Source organism: Opisthocomus hoazin, chromosome 1 (assembly GCF_030867145.1).
Source record: "Opisthocomus hoazin isolate bOpiHoa1 chromosome 1, bOpiHoa1.hap1, whole genome shotgun sequence".
NCBI lineage: Eukaryota > Metazoa > Chordata > Aves > Opisthocomiformes > Opisthocomidae > Opisthocomus > Opisthocomus hoazin.
Genome location: NC_134414.1, coordinates 137,238,508 through 137,254,428, shown reverse-complemented (window position 1 = coordinate 137,254,428; position 15,921 = coordinate 137,238,508). Strand labels below are relative to the sequence as shown.

At 52.7% G+C, this 15,921-nt stretch overlaps 1 protein-coding gene across 1 annotated transcript; it reads left to right on the top strand.

The window, feature by feature from the left end:
- Positions 1 to 3,673: 3,673 nt before the first annotated feature.
- On the top strand, positions 3,674 to 15,894 carry VTCN1 (V-set domain containing T cell activation inhibitor 1). Its single transcript, XM_075414264.1, has 5 exons — positions 3,674 to 3,748; positions 8,689 to 8,753; positions 10,897 to 11,244; positions 14,793 to 15,071; positions 15,773 to 15,894. Exons 1-5 carry the CDS (start codon positions 3,717 to 3,719, stop codon positions 15,892 to 15,894), a joined length of 846 nt encoding a protein of 281 aa, XP_075270379.1. The 5' UTR covers positions 3,674 to 3,716.
- The last annotated feature ends 27 nt before the right edge of the window (positions 15,895 to 15,921 follow it).

Sequence of the window (15,921 nt, the reverse complement as noted above, 5' to 3'; positions counted from 1 at the left end):
AGGAGGACGTACTCCCTAGATAGGGAAGACAGAGTGTAGCTGGAAAGAAAAACACAGCAAGAACAAGAGACTGTGGAAGACCTGGAAGAGGCCCTGCAGCCTGGAAGACTCCACGTAGGGTGCCTCTACAGTCAGGTACCATGCTAGGATACCTCTTCTGTCCCAGAGGAGGCAAACCACACCGGTGACAAGGCTGCGCTTGTAGCTCTGTGCATGAGTGTCAAGTTTGTCCCCAGCAGATCACAGGAGCAGTGCAGAAGCTGGCTCAGCAGGGCTTCTTGGCCTTCTCACAGCAGGAGGTGATTCACAAGGGTGCGTTGACCATCTGGGGTGTCACGTCAAGACAGACCCTGGCAGTGGCCCACAGGCAGCATAGGGGGATTTGCCCATTTCCTGCCAAGGGCTGCTCACCACCTCCCTGTCTGGAGAAATGAGGGCCTGTTCTGAGGGCTGCTCCTTCCAGCTTCCCTTCAAGGGCTGGTGAGGCCGAGGACAGGTAGAGCTGAAAAGGCAGTGCCAGACTTTCCTCCTTCCAGCCTTCAGGATGGGACCATTAATGCTCCCATCTCTGGTGCTTCTCAAGTACCTCTTGACACCATTGTCATAGATGTGGGAGCACAAGACTGGAAAGATGTCCAACATTTTTGGTCAAATCCCAAGGATAGCTTTCATCTTTTCCAGCCTACTGGCTGTCCTCACCTCTCCTGAGTGCTCCATCAAACTTGGCTGCTTGTCAGCTTACCACAGTTCCATCTTCTCCTGGTTCTCCTTCCCTGATAGCTCCTTCAGGTTTCCACTGATGCTGAAATAAGGCATGGACTTCCTGCAAGTAAGGGAACTCTTCTGACAGAATTATTATTTGTGAAGGAAGAAACAAGTTATATCAGGAAAGGCAGAGCAACTGCAGTCTGGTTCTTCTGCCTGTGCCTCCCTCAGACCACTGAACATCTTCTCGGGCCCTGACTAACCTCCGGTCCTTCCTGCCCGCACTGTTCCCTCATGCAGGCAAGAGGCAGCATGTGGCCAGCTCCAGGACACCACTGGCAATGCTTTGTGCCTGCTGCCTCCTTCCCCTCAGTCAAGGTAGCTGGTGTCTCTCTTCTCCAGGTGCTCAGCAGCTTTCACAGACTCTTTGGCACCAGATCCTGCTGCCTCATTTGGTTGGATTTTACTAATAGATACAAAAGTGGTAAGAGCTGGGCAGACCATGTAGTCACAGATCCTTGGTTTCTTTGGGAAATATCCTGAATACCTCTTGTTTTCACCTCTCAAGCATGAGAGCTGCTCAGTAATTAATGTGTTGTTGCCCTGGTGAGTGGGACTTGCCCTGGTCCTCCCAGGGCTGTGCCTGAGAAACAGACCTGTTTTTCCAACATGGAAGTAACCCGATCGTTGGCTGTGCGGTGAGGTGTGCTGCGGCTATGACCCGGAGTTACCTGGTGCTGAAAGGAGACACCTCGTTTGCGCACTGCGCCAAAGGCAGCCGTAAATCAGGTGTCACTGAGGGCAGCAGGATATTTCTCAATGTGCATTTCCCACCAGGCCACTATGGCCTAGAGCTATTCTTAGCCCCTAGTAATGCTCTGCTGAATTACGACAGGTTCAGTAATCACTAGAATACTACAAAATAAGTCAGATTTCTTTTTTTTTTTAAGCTTAAAAAGGGCTATTCCATGATAAAGCAGAAGGGAAGTGAAAACTGTATAAAGTCTGCTTTATAAGTTTAAACTATTGCAGCAACCAAAGAGTGACAGTGATTCTCAGGTGAAAGATTTCCAGTCCTCGGTTTCATTCAGAGGCCAGAGGCTGAAGGACATGCTTTCAGTAACAGCCGAGACTGGAGAGTTAGAAGTAAGTCCTGTTCACACCCCTGCTGCAGACCTTGCACAGGGCGTTCAGGTAGCTTCTCTGCCTGGAGAGCGATTAGCTTCGTGGTCAAGCACTCACATTGAAGTAGCACACGAACAGCTGAGTAAACCCAATGCCTAGTCATTCTTGAAGGCAGAAGCTCCCACCCCAGCTCCTCTGTCCGTGCCACAGGCCATGCGGTCCTGGCCCACCAGAAGCATCACTGGGTATGACACTTCTCTGACCACATAGGCAGCCAATTCAACTCCCTAACCCAGCAGGAAACCATTTGCTTTCTAATTTTACTTTGTTTCCTAACAGGCGACTAGGCTTAGTGGAGGTTGAGATCTGTGCTCTCATCAGTGCAATGTGGTGCAATGTGGGAGGAGGTTCAACACAAGCTGTGATCTGTAACTTCATCCTGGTGTGAGGAGGCTGGAAGTGGCGAGTCCTGGGTGCTAAATGCCTTGGGATAGTTTGCTGACTTTGGTGCCTGTGCAAGAGCCACGGCCCCTTCCAGCCCTCTCTCTGCTGTCTAGATAAGTCTGCTAGGTGTTGTGCACCACGTCTGGCTATGTTCATCCCTTGTAGAGGTGAGCAGGCTCTTTTGGAGTTGAACTGTAGTCCAAAAGACTAAGTGCATGCTTCTGAAATCTCGTACATGCACAGCGAGAAGGCTGCTGTGGCCCTCAGAGCATTGTAAACCCTCCTGAACCCTACTCAGACTTTTCAGCTAGTTTGGTCATCACTGACCACTGTTAATTTGTCTTGATTTTAACCTCTGTTGTTGCAGAGAAAATAATTTGGGTTTTTTTTAGGTGCTGGACTGTTCCCAGCTCCTCTGGGCATCCTCAGCTCTGCGTGGGAAAGCTGTTCACTCTCGCTCACCATCCAAACCTGCTGGAGGTGGCTACGGACTGTCAAAAATTCCCCTTTTCCCGTCCTCCCTGGAACGCAGTCCAGACACAGATGACAGGATACACAGGTTTCCCTTTGGGAAACTGAACACGATGGTGCAAGCTGCCTTCTCTTTTCTGCTCTTTTGCAATCTCTCTGCCCTTCTCAACCTCTTATGGCCAAGAGCTGTGCATCCTGCCCCCAGCCTCGAGTGAGACCAAGCACCAAGGGAAAGGCTTGCAAGGTCTGTGCCAGTTTCTTTCCTTTACCTGCTCTGATGTCCATCGTCATGGCAGATCTGAGAGCAGCAGGAGATGGCCTCAGGGAGAGGTAGTTTGGTCGGGAGGAGTTCAGTGGAAGAAAACAGCAGTCGGGAAAGAGGCCACTGCCAAACCTGCGTGACTCTGATGGCACTGCTGAGTCTGGAGGAGCCTCTTAGTGCAGCACAGAGAGGCAGGGGAAGATGCACGTTGCGAATGGGGCCAGGAAGGGGACCCACAGGTGGGACCTCTCTGCCCAGTGCCGAAAGCATGATTGGAGACTCTAACAAGCAGACCTGACCTAGTCCTGGATATAACGTAACCCATCAGGGATGGGTAAGCTGTGGCTCTGCAGGGGAGACTGCTGCACTCTGACTCAAGGATTAGCTGGCTGCCAAACCATACTCTGTGTTATTTTTGGTTTTAAATCAACATGTTTCTTTAATGGATGGTGTAGGAGGTCTCTCCTGTTGCCCCAGTGACTAACCAGGCCTCCTTGCTATTGACTGCCCTGGTGGGGGGGAGCTGAGATGCTCACTGCTTCCTCATTCCTGAGAGTTCACTGCTTGGGCTCACCACTCCTTAGCTGAGTTCAGTTATTTAAGCAGGACAGGCTGGGAGAATATATCATGTGAAGGACAGGGGCTGTGCTGAACAGTGTGGGACCTTCGGGCACCTGGTGTTTGGCGTGTCTTCCTAGGTGCCGTGACCATGGCATCCCAAGGCCAGGTCATTTTCTGGAGGTATGGTATTATCTGCATCTGCTTTGGGAGAGGGGAGGGAGGGAATTGTGTTCTCCAAACTCCTTGGCTGTATCACCCTGCTGCCAGGAGCTTTCAAGACAGCAGTTCTTTGCAGCTTGGCTCTATACTGCACTCACCCAAGCTACTTAAATACCAGTACAGGTTCTTTTATACAATCAGTAAGGCCATGTAGCTGTCAGACACCCATGTGCAGGTCATCGACTGTAGCCAGGATGGAGGTGTGTGTTGTAGAAACTGCGCATGGCTAGAATATGCTACCTTAGTTTGGAATGCTATGGCAGGTAGGTGTATCAACGGCTCGAGAAAGGTGCTGTGATCCTGCTATTGTAGGTTGGGGTATCAATGGCTTGAGGAAGCCTCCCTGTTCCTTCTGCTGGCCCTCAGACAGTCGCGTGTGTTTCCATCACAGCAGCATGCTGAGGGGAGAAAGGCAGAAGCTGTCCTGCAGCAAGTTACCTTGCTGTATGGGTCAGGAGTAAGAGCTGGGAAGATGCGCAAGCTGGTTTGTGCCTCTTGTTTCAATGAGCCTGTTTGCTTTGGAGCTGTTGACCAAGTCCCGGTGAACTACAGTCAGAAAAAGAAGTATCATGGGGAAGGCCATAAAAATATGTACCTTGTATCCTTATCTCCCGACTAGCTGAAAATAACCCCCACCAGACTGGTAAAGTGTCAAACTTGCTTCAGCCTCCGATGAATGTGGGCTGAGCCTGCATCTAAACCTGACTGCTTGAACAGAGCCACCAACAAACAGCATCCCTTCATCCCAGGTGCGGGCTTTTCCAGGCTGGCTGGAGGCAGAGGCTCCAGTGAGGTGTGTGAGACATCCCTGCTTGCCTTTATTCTGTCAAAAAGGTTTCAGCTGTAACCGTCCCACCTGAGCTGAACAGCAGTGGGGAGAAGGACAGTCCACATGCAAACAGAAGAGACCTGTCACGCGTGAGCTGGGCTCCCACTTTCTCACATGGAGCATCAAGGAAGAACTAAATAGAAATACTATCTGCACCTTTTCACTGATGAAAGTGATATCACTAGTAGATATCATGCAACACGGTGTAAATATTTGCTGGGCATCGTATTCCTCACGCGACGGGAGTGCGTGTAATAACCAGCTCGGTTACTCTCAAGAGGCAGCCCAGCTGGCTTTTGCCAGGGAAATGCGGTAACTGACGGGTGGGAAAAAATGCATCCCTACCTCTCGCTGCTCTGAGACCCATCCTCCGGCTCTGCCAGCGCCTCTGCCCGCCCCGGGCGGCCGCGCAGCCAGACGGCAGCAGGTTATGGGAAGCCACAGGCTTCCTCAAGGGCATTGGCCTCTTCAGGCTAATCTTGAAATGCAGAAATAGCGCAGAGAGAGGGGTTAATTTTCCGGGAAGCTTCAGAGGAGCAGTGGGAGGTTTCTATTGATTTCAGGAAAAAACAAAACAAAACAAACACTAAAAAAAAACCTGAAGTGCTGAGAAAAATTGAACTCTGCAATCATTAACCACTCATTGGAATGAAAAACCCTCCTGCTGAGTTGCCCCTGCCATGCTATTTCTTTTCCACTGTAAGTTTTGATATGAGGAAGAAGGCAGGGGACCTTCAATCTCTTAATCTTCCCAGCTTTTTGATCCTCATGCCTCTAAGCCATCTCCTGAGGGAAAGCTTACTCTGAGCAGAGCTAGCGATCAGGATTAAGCCTCTGCTGCCCGTTGCTGCGGGGCTGCGAGCCTCTGTCCCTGGGCTGTGCTCGGCAGCATTCAGGCAGGGAATGAAGAAACTTCACGCCAAATTCCATTGGCTGATCAGGAACCGGACCACGGAAAAGGGTAGGATGCACGGAGCGGCATCCTGCAGGGTGCCGGAGCGGCACCGGGAACCAAAGGTGACTCTGACTTCTGCAGCCGCAGCCGCCTGCGTTGGCCTGTTTCCGTGCCTCTGAAACGCCAGCAGCATGAGGGGTGCTGATGCACAGAGAAGTCGCTTTTCGCTTGAGCTGCTGGACTGGACTGTTGTGAAACACAGCCACCGTCAGCACGCGGCCGGGCTGCCAGCTTCCTCTTGTTCGCCCCACGCTCCAGATCCGCTCAGTACGCACGGGCGGCTTGCAGGCAAACATTTTTAAGGCCCTTGTGATTCTTTGATCTCACGGTTTCTGCGGAGGAAACTCCAAGCGCCTGACTTCCCCTTGTCCTTGGCAAGAGGTGTTGAAGTGGGCAGTGGCATCTGTGTACCCCAAAATTGCCATCCTTCCCTGTAACAAGCAAGCAGCTTTTTCCATCAGCCCTGCTGCTGCCTTGAACCAGGGGTGGGGAGCACCTCTTTGGATGCAAAGCCAGCAAGGCTTTGCGGCTACAGGGGCAGGTGGCAACAGTGGGGGACAAAAGTGTTGGTGCTGGGCTGTTTGTGCTGCTTTGTGTTTGTTTGTGAGCGACCTGAGGATGGTTTTGCCTGCCACAGTGCTAGGGCAGAGGTGGTGTTCAGCCCAGCGGGTCCTTTCGAGGACCGGGGGCCAGTGTGGTGGCACCTGAAGAGTTCTGGGACTGCACAGGAGGGTGTCCTGGCTGCTTGTCCCCTGCCATACCCGCTCCAAGTTTATCGATGAAATCCTCCATCACCAGCAGGCAGCATCCTTCAGCTCCCAGCAATTCTCTCCTGCCCACTCTTGGGAAGGAGGATTTTAATCTAGAGGCATGAGGGTGAGTCACAGCCACTATAAGCCGATGTGGCTGCCACTTGCTCCAGGCGTATGTGCTGTAGGTCTAAGCCCGTGCTTCCCAAGTGTGAGAGCTGACGCTGATCATGGCAACCATGGCTGAGTTTATAGCAACTATCTCGCTCTGGGATCAGCTTTGAAGAAATTGGTGGAGCTCCTCAAGGAGGTAGATGTTATTCAGCATATGCAAGAGGCTTGGTATCTGCCCTGGAATAGGAAAGCATAGGGTTGTCCCATGGTGAGCCTGGCCAAGATCCCGAGTGACTCGAAGCTGAGCCCCGTGGGACATGACAAGGCTCTGCTGGGAGCTGTCGCGCCGTGGGATCTGCATGAGCCAGCAAACCAAGTCCCCATGCCGCAGGCCCCAGGGGAGGCGGTGGCAGGTGATGGGTCCCCGGGTGCCCAGTGCTGGCGGCTGGAGGATATCTGCCGCTGTCCTCCCCAGCGGGGTCAGCTGTGACCACACCTGCAGGGCACCAGGAGAGGGCAGGCAGACAACTGCTGTCCACCCTGGTTGTGAGGGAAAGCTGGTGAGAACGGCGAGGAAGCCAAACGTGTGACACCTCCCAGCTCTGAGGGTTTCTATGCACAGAGGGATTGGCGTGGATGTGAAAGTATGTATGGACTCGTATGAACCTTTATATGGACTTATGGCACACTTGTGGTGAAATATGCAGTTCTGATCCCTTCTCCTGAGCACGCTGGCATGTGCAGGCAGGGCTTCCTCAGACAACTTTCTTTTCATCTGGCTTTAAGAATGAGGATGGAAGGAAGGCAGTGGGAGGCCGAGCAAGACTTCTATAATATCTCCCCTCCTTTCTATCCCCTCTTTCTCTGTCCCCTCTTTCAACCCATCTTCCTTTTCTCCCTTCCCTACTGCTCCCGGCAGGAGGGGCTTGTTCCCATAGTGTGACTCCCTGGAGCTCCGGATCAGCCCTGTAATCCTGGCATCTGTGGTGACTCAGGCACGATTGCGCAAGGAACCCACGCAGGCACCCATCAGCGTTGGGAGGAGCAGTGTGGTTGTACGGACGCCGATGGCCTCTTGTGCGGAAGACTGCCCGATGCGTTGGGAAAGAGTGTGCTGCAAGCCGGTGCACGCGGCTCAAGCAGACGGGCTGTTCTTGCGTGGGTGGGAGGGCCGTGACATCTCGCAGCCTGGTCCTGCCTGGGGATGAGACGGGAAGAGGCAGCTTGGGAGTTTCTGTGGACAACAGGGCAAAACAAGCCCGGGGCTGGCAGCCCTGGGCACTGGTGTGGTGGCCGCGGCCGGGTGCCTGTGCCTCCTGCGGAGCTGCTCCCTCCAGAGCCCTGCCGGGCTTGGGGAAGGGGGGAAGTCCCCTGTGAGGACCTCCCACGGCTCTCTGGGCTTCTCCTCCAGCAGCCCTGAGCAGGGCTGAGTCCAGCAATCCTGTGAGCACAGCGTGTGAACTGCTTGCTCTGGTATGTACTGGTGGGCTTGGCCCAGTGGGAAGCTGAGGTCGCTGCCACAACCCCCAGACCGCTGACAAAGCACCCAGGCCCACATGTCACAGCTCCACCAGCTGTGGTGGGAGCCCGCACCAGGCCACGCTTACAGTTCTGTCTGAGTCGGGGCTGTGCCGGAGATGTGTTATGCTCAGCAAGGCTTGAGCTGTGCTGCTCCATGCTGTGCTGCCCATTGCCTTCTCTGCCAGGCTCCTCTGCCTGTGCGGTTTGGTAAGTGGTCTTCTCCTCCTCAGCCTCTCGCTCAGCAGCCACTTACCCATCTGCGCACGGGGCATCCCCAAACCAGGCAGCTCACAGGTCTGGCCCTGTTCCCAGCCCCCTCTGCCTGCTGCCTGGCTTGTACTGGGTGTCTCCTGGGGTCAGGTGCCTGGCTCAGTGTTCTGCTCGCCTCCCTGGGCAACTGATCCCTCACAAATGCCGACATGGACTGCCCAGCTCCCTTGTGCACCGGGGGATGCAGAGGAGAGCATCCTCCACTGGGACCCACTGCCTCCTCCCAAAAGCAAAGCCTGGGGCTCATCTCCTCCCACCACATGGTCCTTTGCCTTTGATGAATGTTCATCACTACTGTGGTCATTCTGGTCATGCACTTCACCCACCCACCTTGCTTTAGGTCAGTGGCTTACCCACCTTGACCTCCTTCCTGCCAGTGGCTTTGCAGACAGGCACCGTAGGCATAGGGTGTGAAGGAGGTGGGCTGAGCAGTAACGTTGTCCTTTCTTTTTTCCCCAAATAGCATGACTACGGTCATTATCATCCTGGCTGCAGTGATTGCCCTCATCATTGGGTTTGGTGTCTCAGGTACGTGACTGCTCAGATTTTTTGCTGTTACTGGCAGGGTGATGAACTTCTGCCCTGCTGCCACCTGTGTGTCTCCATCCTGTGCATGGGATGAGGTGTGATCTTATGTGGAAGCGCCACCTGCGACCTTCTAATGAAGGCTTGCTTTATAAAGCTTATGTACCAGATGGCTGAATGAAGTCCACACAGGCAACTTCAGTTCTGGTCTTTCTCAACAAGGTATCACTCCATGGCATTAAACCACAAGGAGCTGTGCTCTCCTTGGAGGCTGTGAGCTCTTGTACATTTTAAATAATGCAGAGATTTACACACACACACACACACACATGTGCTCAGGGTGGGTTAGAAGACACCAACACTTGGCACTCGGGGCTGAGTGAGGAAATCTGTGTCGGCTCTTCATTTCTGCAAAAACTTGTCAGCGTCTTGTCCCCAAAATAGGGGTTTGTTTACCCAGTGTGCAATATGCCAATATACACACAGAGCAGAGATATTTTGTTGCATATTTGTGCAGATATGGGTGTCTGCCCCAAGGCAGCATACCTCATTCACAGACTGACAGTCATTTATACACTTAACATTACCATATTCATCTTTCTAATACATATGCATTGTTATTCTATTAAATGATTGGTTAAAGTCTCTTTATCCAGCACGTAAATTAGTATTTGTGCTCAGTTTCTTCATCTTTTGAATCTGGGGTATAACTGGGGTAGGTGGCCGCGATCTCCCCCTGCCAGAATCACCTTTCCCCTAGTTACCTGTTCCTTTTGGCGCTCTCAGCAGCTTTTCATAGCTCGTTAGCTATTTTTATGATTCATCACTCTCTGGTTCTACTTTGGACAGGTACAAATGTCCAAACAATATGCGACAACAACACATTATTCAAAATCTTATGAAACATTACTCAAAATCCTGTTTCTTAGTTTCTCTAAACCTAGGATAGTTAAACTTTTAACTATAATAAGGGTAAGGCTTTACAAAAATACCTACAGCAGCAATAGTCTGGTTAATTTCAATTATCATTTCGCATTTTGATTCCCCTTTTTATTCCTTAGTATAACAAGCGGCCGGCCCCAGGCTGCAGCGGTGGCTGTGCGCGGCTGAGCCCCAGTGCTGTGGGGCAGCTCCGGTTTGCCCCGGGAAGTGAGTTCCTGGCCTGTGCTTTCACAGCAGAAATTCAAGCGCTTTTTTTGTTTGTTTTTTTTTTTTAGTTATCTGGCACGTTAGCAACTGAAACGTTCAACTCCATCTGTCGCTCCATGGGAAGCCAGCTGAGGCAAGGGGTCGATAAGTGTAGCGCAGCCTGTGCTGCTGGAGATGTAGTGCTCTGTTAGTTGAAATTTCCTTGGGCTTGGACCCCTAAACCTACACCTGCAGGAAGTCCTGAAAGTACCGTGCTCCACCTCCCAGATGGAAGGAGACCATGGTTATTTATTGCGAGGTGAAGCAGCATCTGCTGGGATGAGGCACATTCCCCTGCTCCCTCAGGGGCGGCAAAAATGTGTTGCTTTGGTGTTGGCCAACATGCAGCCTCCTCAGGGCATGCTGAGTGACACTTGGGGAAGGGCTGCACAGGAGAGAGGACCTGGCTTCAGGAAGGAGCTAATTCTCAAGCTTGCTGGTTAGGAATCGACTTGAGAAGCAATCTGTGTCCCTGGGAAGGGAAATGCTGACTGTTCTTAAACAAAAGAAAATGGTTTGGATTCCAGTAAGGGTGAAAGAGCAGCCTCTTATTTCTCTGCCAGCATTACGCCTTGCAGTCACATTTATCTTGCAGAAAGGGAGGTCCTAACTAAGAAAAGACACAAAAAATCACACTCTTCTGGCAGCTGCAAAGAGAAAAATCACTGATACATATAAGTAAGGAAAAAAACACCATCCGAATTCTTCTCAAACAAATAAGAGGAGCTACTTTTTGAAGCACGCTGCCTGCTAAAGAAATGCTCCCGTGTTTCATCTTGGTATATAAGCCATGGGAGTTGACCTCTGCTAGCAGCACTGGTAGCTGCTGCTGGTGACCTTGCAATGTGCCGCTGCTCATTTAGCCTTGGGGCAGCTGGATGAGAGCTGCAGGGCGGTCTGGCCTTTTTCCATGCTCACCACCTTGCCTTTCTCACGCCGCCTTGCTTTCTCCTTGCAGGAAGACGCTCCATCAGCGTGACGGCACTGACGTCTCCAGGGAACATCGGCCAGCGCGGCGTCCTGGGCTGCACTTTTGAGCCCGACATCCGGATGGGCAGCATAGCGATCCGGTGGGCCAAGGCGGGAGTAGCCGGGCTGGTTCACGAGTTCAGGGGCGGGAAGGACCACCTGCAAGAACAAGACGCGTCGTTTCAGGGCCGCACGGCGGTGTTTGCCGACCAGGTGATGGGCGGCAACGCTTCCCTGGAGCTGAGGGACGTGCAGCTCTCCGACGCCGGCACCTACCAGTGCTCCGTCACCACGGCCCGAGGGAGCGGAGCGGCAGTGCTGCGGTACAGGACGGGAGGTGAGGGGCAGGAGGAAGAAAATCCTGCTGCAAAACACAGGGTAATGCAGCTCGGTCAGACCGACCCGTGGTTACGCCGTTGCTAGAGGCTGTGTGAGCGATGCCCGCTCCTCCAGCAGCCACTGTCGAGCCCTGCGTCCCTGAGTGGGACTGGGATATTTCTGGCTTTTCCAGAGCTGTTTATGACCTTACCTGCTCTTTCCACATCCTTATTCAAGAAAGGAAGATTATTTTAATGCACCCAGTTGTCTTTTTTCTTCTATTTACCACATGTATTCTACCAGCTACTTAACAGACTACGAAGAGCCCCTAAGAATTGGAGTAGCTAATTGATCTTATAAATATTCAGATTTTACACCTGTTAAAGAGAAAATAATGGCTTTTTCTCTCTACTTTAAGATATATTTCCAGCCAGGAGAGTGCTGCACAGCTGTTTTTCTAATTTTCTAATCAAAGCAACAAACCGCCCACCACATAGTTGTCTGAAGCATTACATATTTGCTAGAGTTAATTGTTCACCTTGTTATGAGTCCACTTTAAAACATGCACAGACACCGCTGAATTTTCACTTGCGGGTGCTTAATTCTTCTGAGCCCTCTGGGCTTGGCCATCATGTTCACTGCTGGCACAACGCAATACGCTCCCACTGAACTCGGCAGCGTTTCTCCCCTTTCGGTCACCTCTGGGTCTTTCTTATGAAATTGTGGTGAGTTACACTGACTATACAACAGGGACAACGTGACTCTGCACAGGCAGATAGTCCTAGTGTTTCTTTGGCTGGCTTTTGCTGGCATCCGTCTGTGGACGTCATCTACCTGGACTTAAGTAAGGCCTTTGACACTGTTCCCCACAGCATCCTCCTGGAGAAACTAGCTGCCCGTGGTTTGGATGGGTGTACACTTCACTGGATAAAGAACTGGCTGAATGGCCGAGCCCAGAGAGTGGTGGTGAATGGAGTTAAATCCAGCTGGCGGCCGGTCACGAGTGGTGTTCCCCAGGGCTCAGTTTTGGGTCTGGTCTTGTTTAATATCTTTGTCAATGATCTGGATGAGGGGATCGAGTGCTCCCTCGGTAAGTTTGCAGATGACACCAAGTTGGGCGGGAGTGTTGATCTGCTCGAGGGTAGGAAGGCTCTGCAGAGGGATCTGGACAGACTGGATTGATGGGCCGAGGTCAGTTGTCTGAGTTTCAACAAGCCCAGGTGGTGGGTCTTGTACTTGGGTCACAACAACCCCATGCGACGCTACAGGCTCGGGAAAGAGTGGCTGGAAAGCTGCCCGGCGGAAAAGGACCTGGGGGTGTTGGTGGACAGACGGCTGAACATGAGCCAGCAGTGTGCCCAGATGGCTAAGAAGGCCAACGGCATCCTGGCTTGTATCAGGAATGGTGTGGCCAGCAGGAGCAGGGAGGTGATCGTGCCCCTGTACTTGGCACTGGTGAGGCCACACCTTGAGTACTGTGTTCAGTTTTGGGCCCCTCACTACAAGAAAGACATCGAGGTGCTGGAGCGTGTCCGAGAAGGGCAACAAGGCTGGTGAGGGGTCTAGAGAACAAGTCTTACGAGGAGTGACTGGGGGAACTGGGGTTGTTTAGTCTGGAGAAGAGGAGGCTGAGGGGGGACCTGACAGGAGGTTGTAGTGAGGCAGGTGTTGGTCTCTTCTCCCAGGTAATTAGTGACAGGACAAGAGGAAATGGTCTCCAGTTGCATCAGGGGAGGTTTAGATTAGATGTTAGGAAGAATTTCTTCACAGAAAAAGTGGTCAGACATTGGAACAGGCTGCCCAGGGAGGTGGTGGAATCACCATCCCTGGAGGATTTTAAAAAAACGTGTAGATGTGGCACTTCAGGATATGGTTTAGTAGGAATGGTGGTGTTGGGTGGATGGTTGGACTGGATGATCTTAGAGGTCCTTCCCAACCTCTGATTCTATGATTCTAGGATCCCTGAGGTCCCAGCACATCCCTTGAGCCCAACAGCTCGAGCTGTGAGAGCAAAAACTGTCAGACCTCTGCAAGTCAAGGAAATGCAGTTTTAGGATGGATGATCGCTTATGTGCCATACCGGCAGCACGAGGGGGTCCTCTGTGCTTCAGGCCAGTCATGGCAGGACAGGAGCAACCAGCAGAGCTCTCGAATGAGACATGCTGCTTTTCTGCAGGTCCAGTCTCCTCCTTTGGCCCAGCAGAGCCAAAGCTCCAGGAGGTGGGCACCAGCTTCCGTGCAGAAGCTTGTGACCGATGTCTTGGAGACGCAGCCGCTTCCCCATATCACTTGCAGGGAGCCCGTCCTGGGACAGAAAGGCAACACAAGAGTTGGTGCTGCAGGAACGTCTGGCCAGCATCATTTCAGTCTCCCGTTTCTTACTGAAAGGGTGTTTTCTGCCCTGTTGCTCTGTGAAGTTCTTTCCCAAGTGGTGGAAAAAAAAGGGTGCTGGGCTCACAGGCCCCTTGTCTTGCCATGGCAAGGATGGGAGAACTGCTTGGGACTACAGTAGGTAACAGCAAGGCCAGAGGGCTTTGGCTCACGTCTGAGGCACACTTAAGACCCACAGGGATTCCATCTCCCACCCCTCGTTGAAACCTTGTGAATGTGCCTGCTTTTGTGTTGCTTGATTCGATTAAGGTAACCCACGTAGAAACGGCGTTAGAGAGAAGGCATGAAATGCTGCATTAGGTTTTATTTCTGTTGAAATTGGTGAACTCTGCTCTCCTAAAAAGTGAATATACAGAGGTATGTTTTTCTAGGAGAGCAAGACTAACAAAGCTTTATTTGAGATGGCCTTGGCTTTAAAACACAGCTGAGTTTGCAACAGGATTTAAATGTTTCATTTAATTCAGGGATGTTGGCGTAAATCCTCCAGCTCAGGCCACCCCTTAGTCTGCCCTTAGCCGCTGCAGGTGCAGGCGGAGCTCCCCTCGGCTGCAGCCCCATTTAGCGTGAGCGTCGCATCACGAGGCCATAGGTGTTGGTCAGGCTGCCTTCTCGGCCATCTGAGAGAGCGAGTCACCTTCCCCTTCCCCCAGTTATCACAGCAGACATTTCTGGCCTGCCTCTCCCTGCCGAGCACAGCAGGTGCCTCCTTTCAGCCACCCGCCTGCAGCGGAGGTGAGCAGAGCTGTGCCGGCTGCAGCTCCCACCCGGACGCTCGGCCGACGTGGGCACTCCCCGACCAGCCAGGTCCCAAGCCCAGTCTCCTCTGGGAGCCTGGATGCCCAGGAGCTCTTGGCGAAGCTCACTTCACGGGCCCGGGACCCAGCACGGAACCGTTAAGCAGCATTACTTACAGACACTAAAGCTGTGCCATGACCACAGCAGATGCTGTCAAACCACACTGCCTTGACCTAGCAGCCTTTAGATCCCCGTAGCCCAGCCTGCACGGACCTCTGTCCCAGCCTCTGTGTTCGGTTTGGCTACGCGCGGTGCTGCGACGCTGAGCAGCAAGTTCCCTGGAAATAGCTGGGACGGACTGGGAGGCGCAGTTGGGCATTTCACGCCCAGTGCCCCGCCATTTGCCTTTTTGTGACTCTCTCCCCTTTTTCCCTCCCAAAGCCTTCAGCACCCCCAGGGTCCACGTGGAGAACGGCAGCAGGGGGGACACGCTGCACTGCGAAGCACCGCGCTGGTTCCCTCGACCGGCCGTGCGCTGGACAGCCTACAGCGACGCCGGGGAGTACCTGCCTCACGCTGCCAACACCAGCTACGAGCTGAACGCTGAAAACGTCACGCTGAAAGTGGTTTCCTTTCTGCACAACGTTACTGCTAACGCCACCTACACCTGCGTGATTGAAAACACCATCGCCAAGGCTACAGGCAACATCACAGTGACAGGTAGCGTTTAACAGCGCCCGGAGGCCACAGGCGCGGGGGAGAAGAGGGTTTCAGCAGTGCGCCCGCGTGCGCCGGGGGGCTCCCGCAGCACCTGTGCCGGGCAACGAAGGAACCGCAACGCGTGGCTAACCCAAGCGCCTCTCTCTCTGTCCCTGGGATGAAGGAAACGGTCTGTGTTTGGTCCCGCTGTTCCAGACGTTTGTCACGGTAACGACTGCTCCTTTGGCGAGGGGACAGAGCCGCCAGGGAAGGGGAAGGAAGGAAGGAAGGAAGGATGCACCTCCAAAGAATGTGTTCCCTTGAATGTTAACCAAAACCAAACCAACCAACAAACCACCCCAACTTTCGACACCTTCTTTAGCCGGTTCAGCTTAGATCCCTTTTGTGTACCAAACCAGCAGGCCCCTTTAGCTGTTACTGGTGACAATCTCTGACTCCAGTCACCCCCTTTATTTAAAAGGCTGCCTTATTCACAGGAAAGCAAACTTTCCAAAAAGCCTGGATATCTTCTCCTACTCTACATGAGAGGGGTCACAGCTCTTCTACAGCAAGGGCTGCATAGAAGTGGGTCTCCAGCACAAGAGGCAGGGTCTACCTTTATCAATATTCATAAAAATAGGGAGGAATAAATACAGACACTCGTTTTGCCTTCCCTCCTGTGTCCCCCATTCTGGTAGCCCCTCACTATTCTTCCGCTACAGATTTCAGCATTACAAGGGGGACCAACTTGCAGCTGGTGAACCTGAATGGAGGGTCAGTGTCCTCCTCCCTTCTAGCCTGTCACTGGATGCTTCTGCTTCCCCTGTATCTGCTGTCGACATAAAGCCTCTGTCAAACAGCTGGAGACACT

Bases quoted from the DNA above. Each gene is read 5' to 3' on its own strand.
- VTCN1 (XM_075414264.1), top strand. From the start codon at position 3,717: ATGGCATCCCAAGGCCAGGTCATTTTCTGGAG. The intron at 3,749-8,688 runs GTATGGTATTAT...TTCCCCAAATAG, and splicing joins GGCCAGGTCATTTTCTGGAG to CATGACTACGGTCATTATCA. The intron at 11,245-14,792 runs GTGAGGGGCAGG...TCCCTCCCAAAG, and splicing joins GCTGCGGTACAGGACGGGAG to CCTTCAGCACCCCCAGGGTC.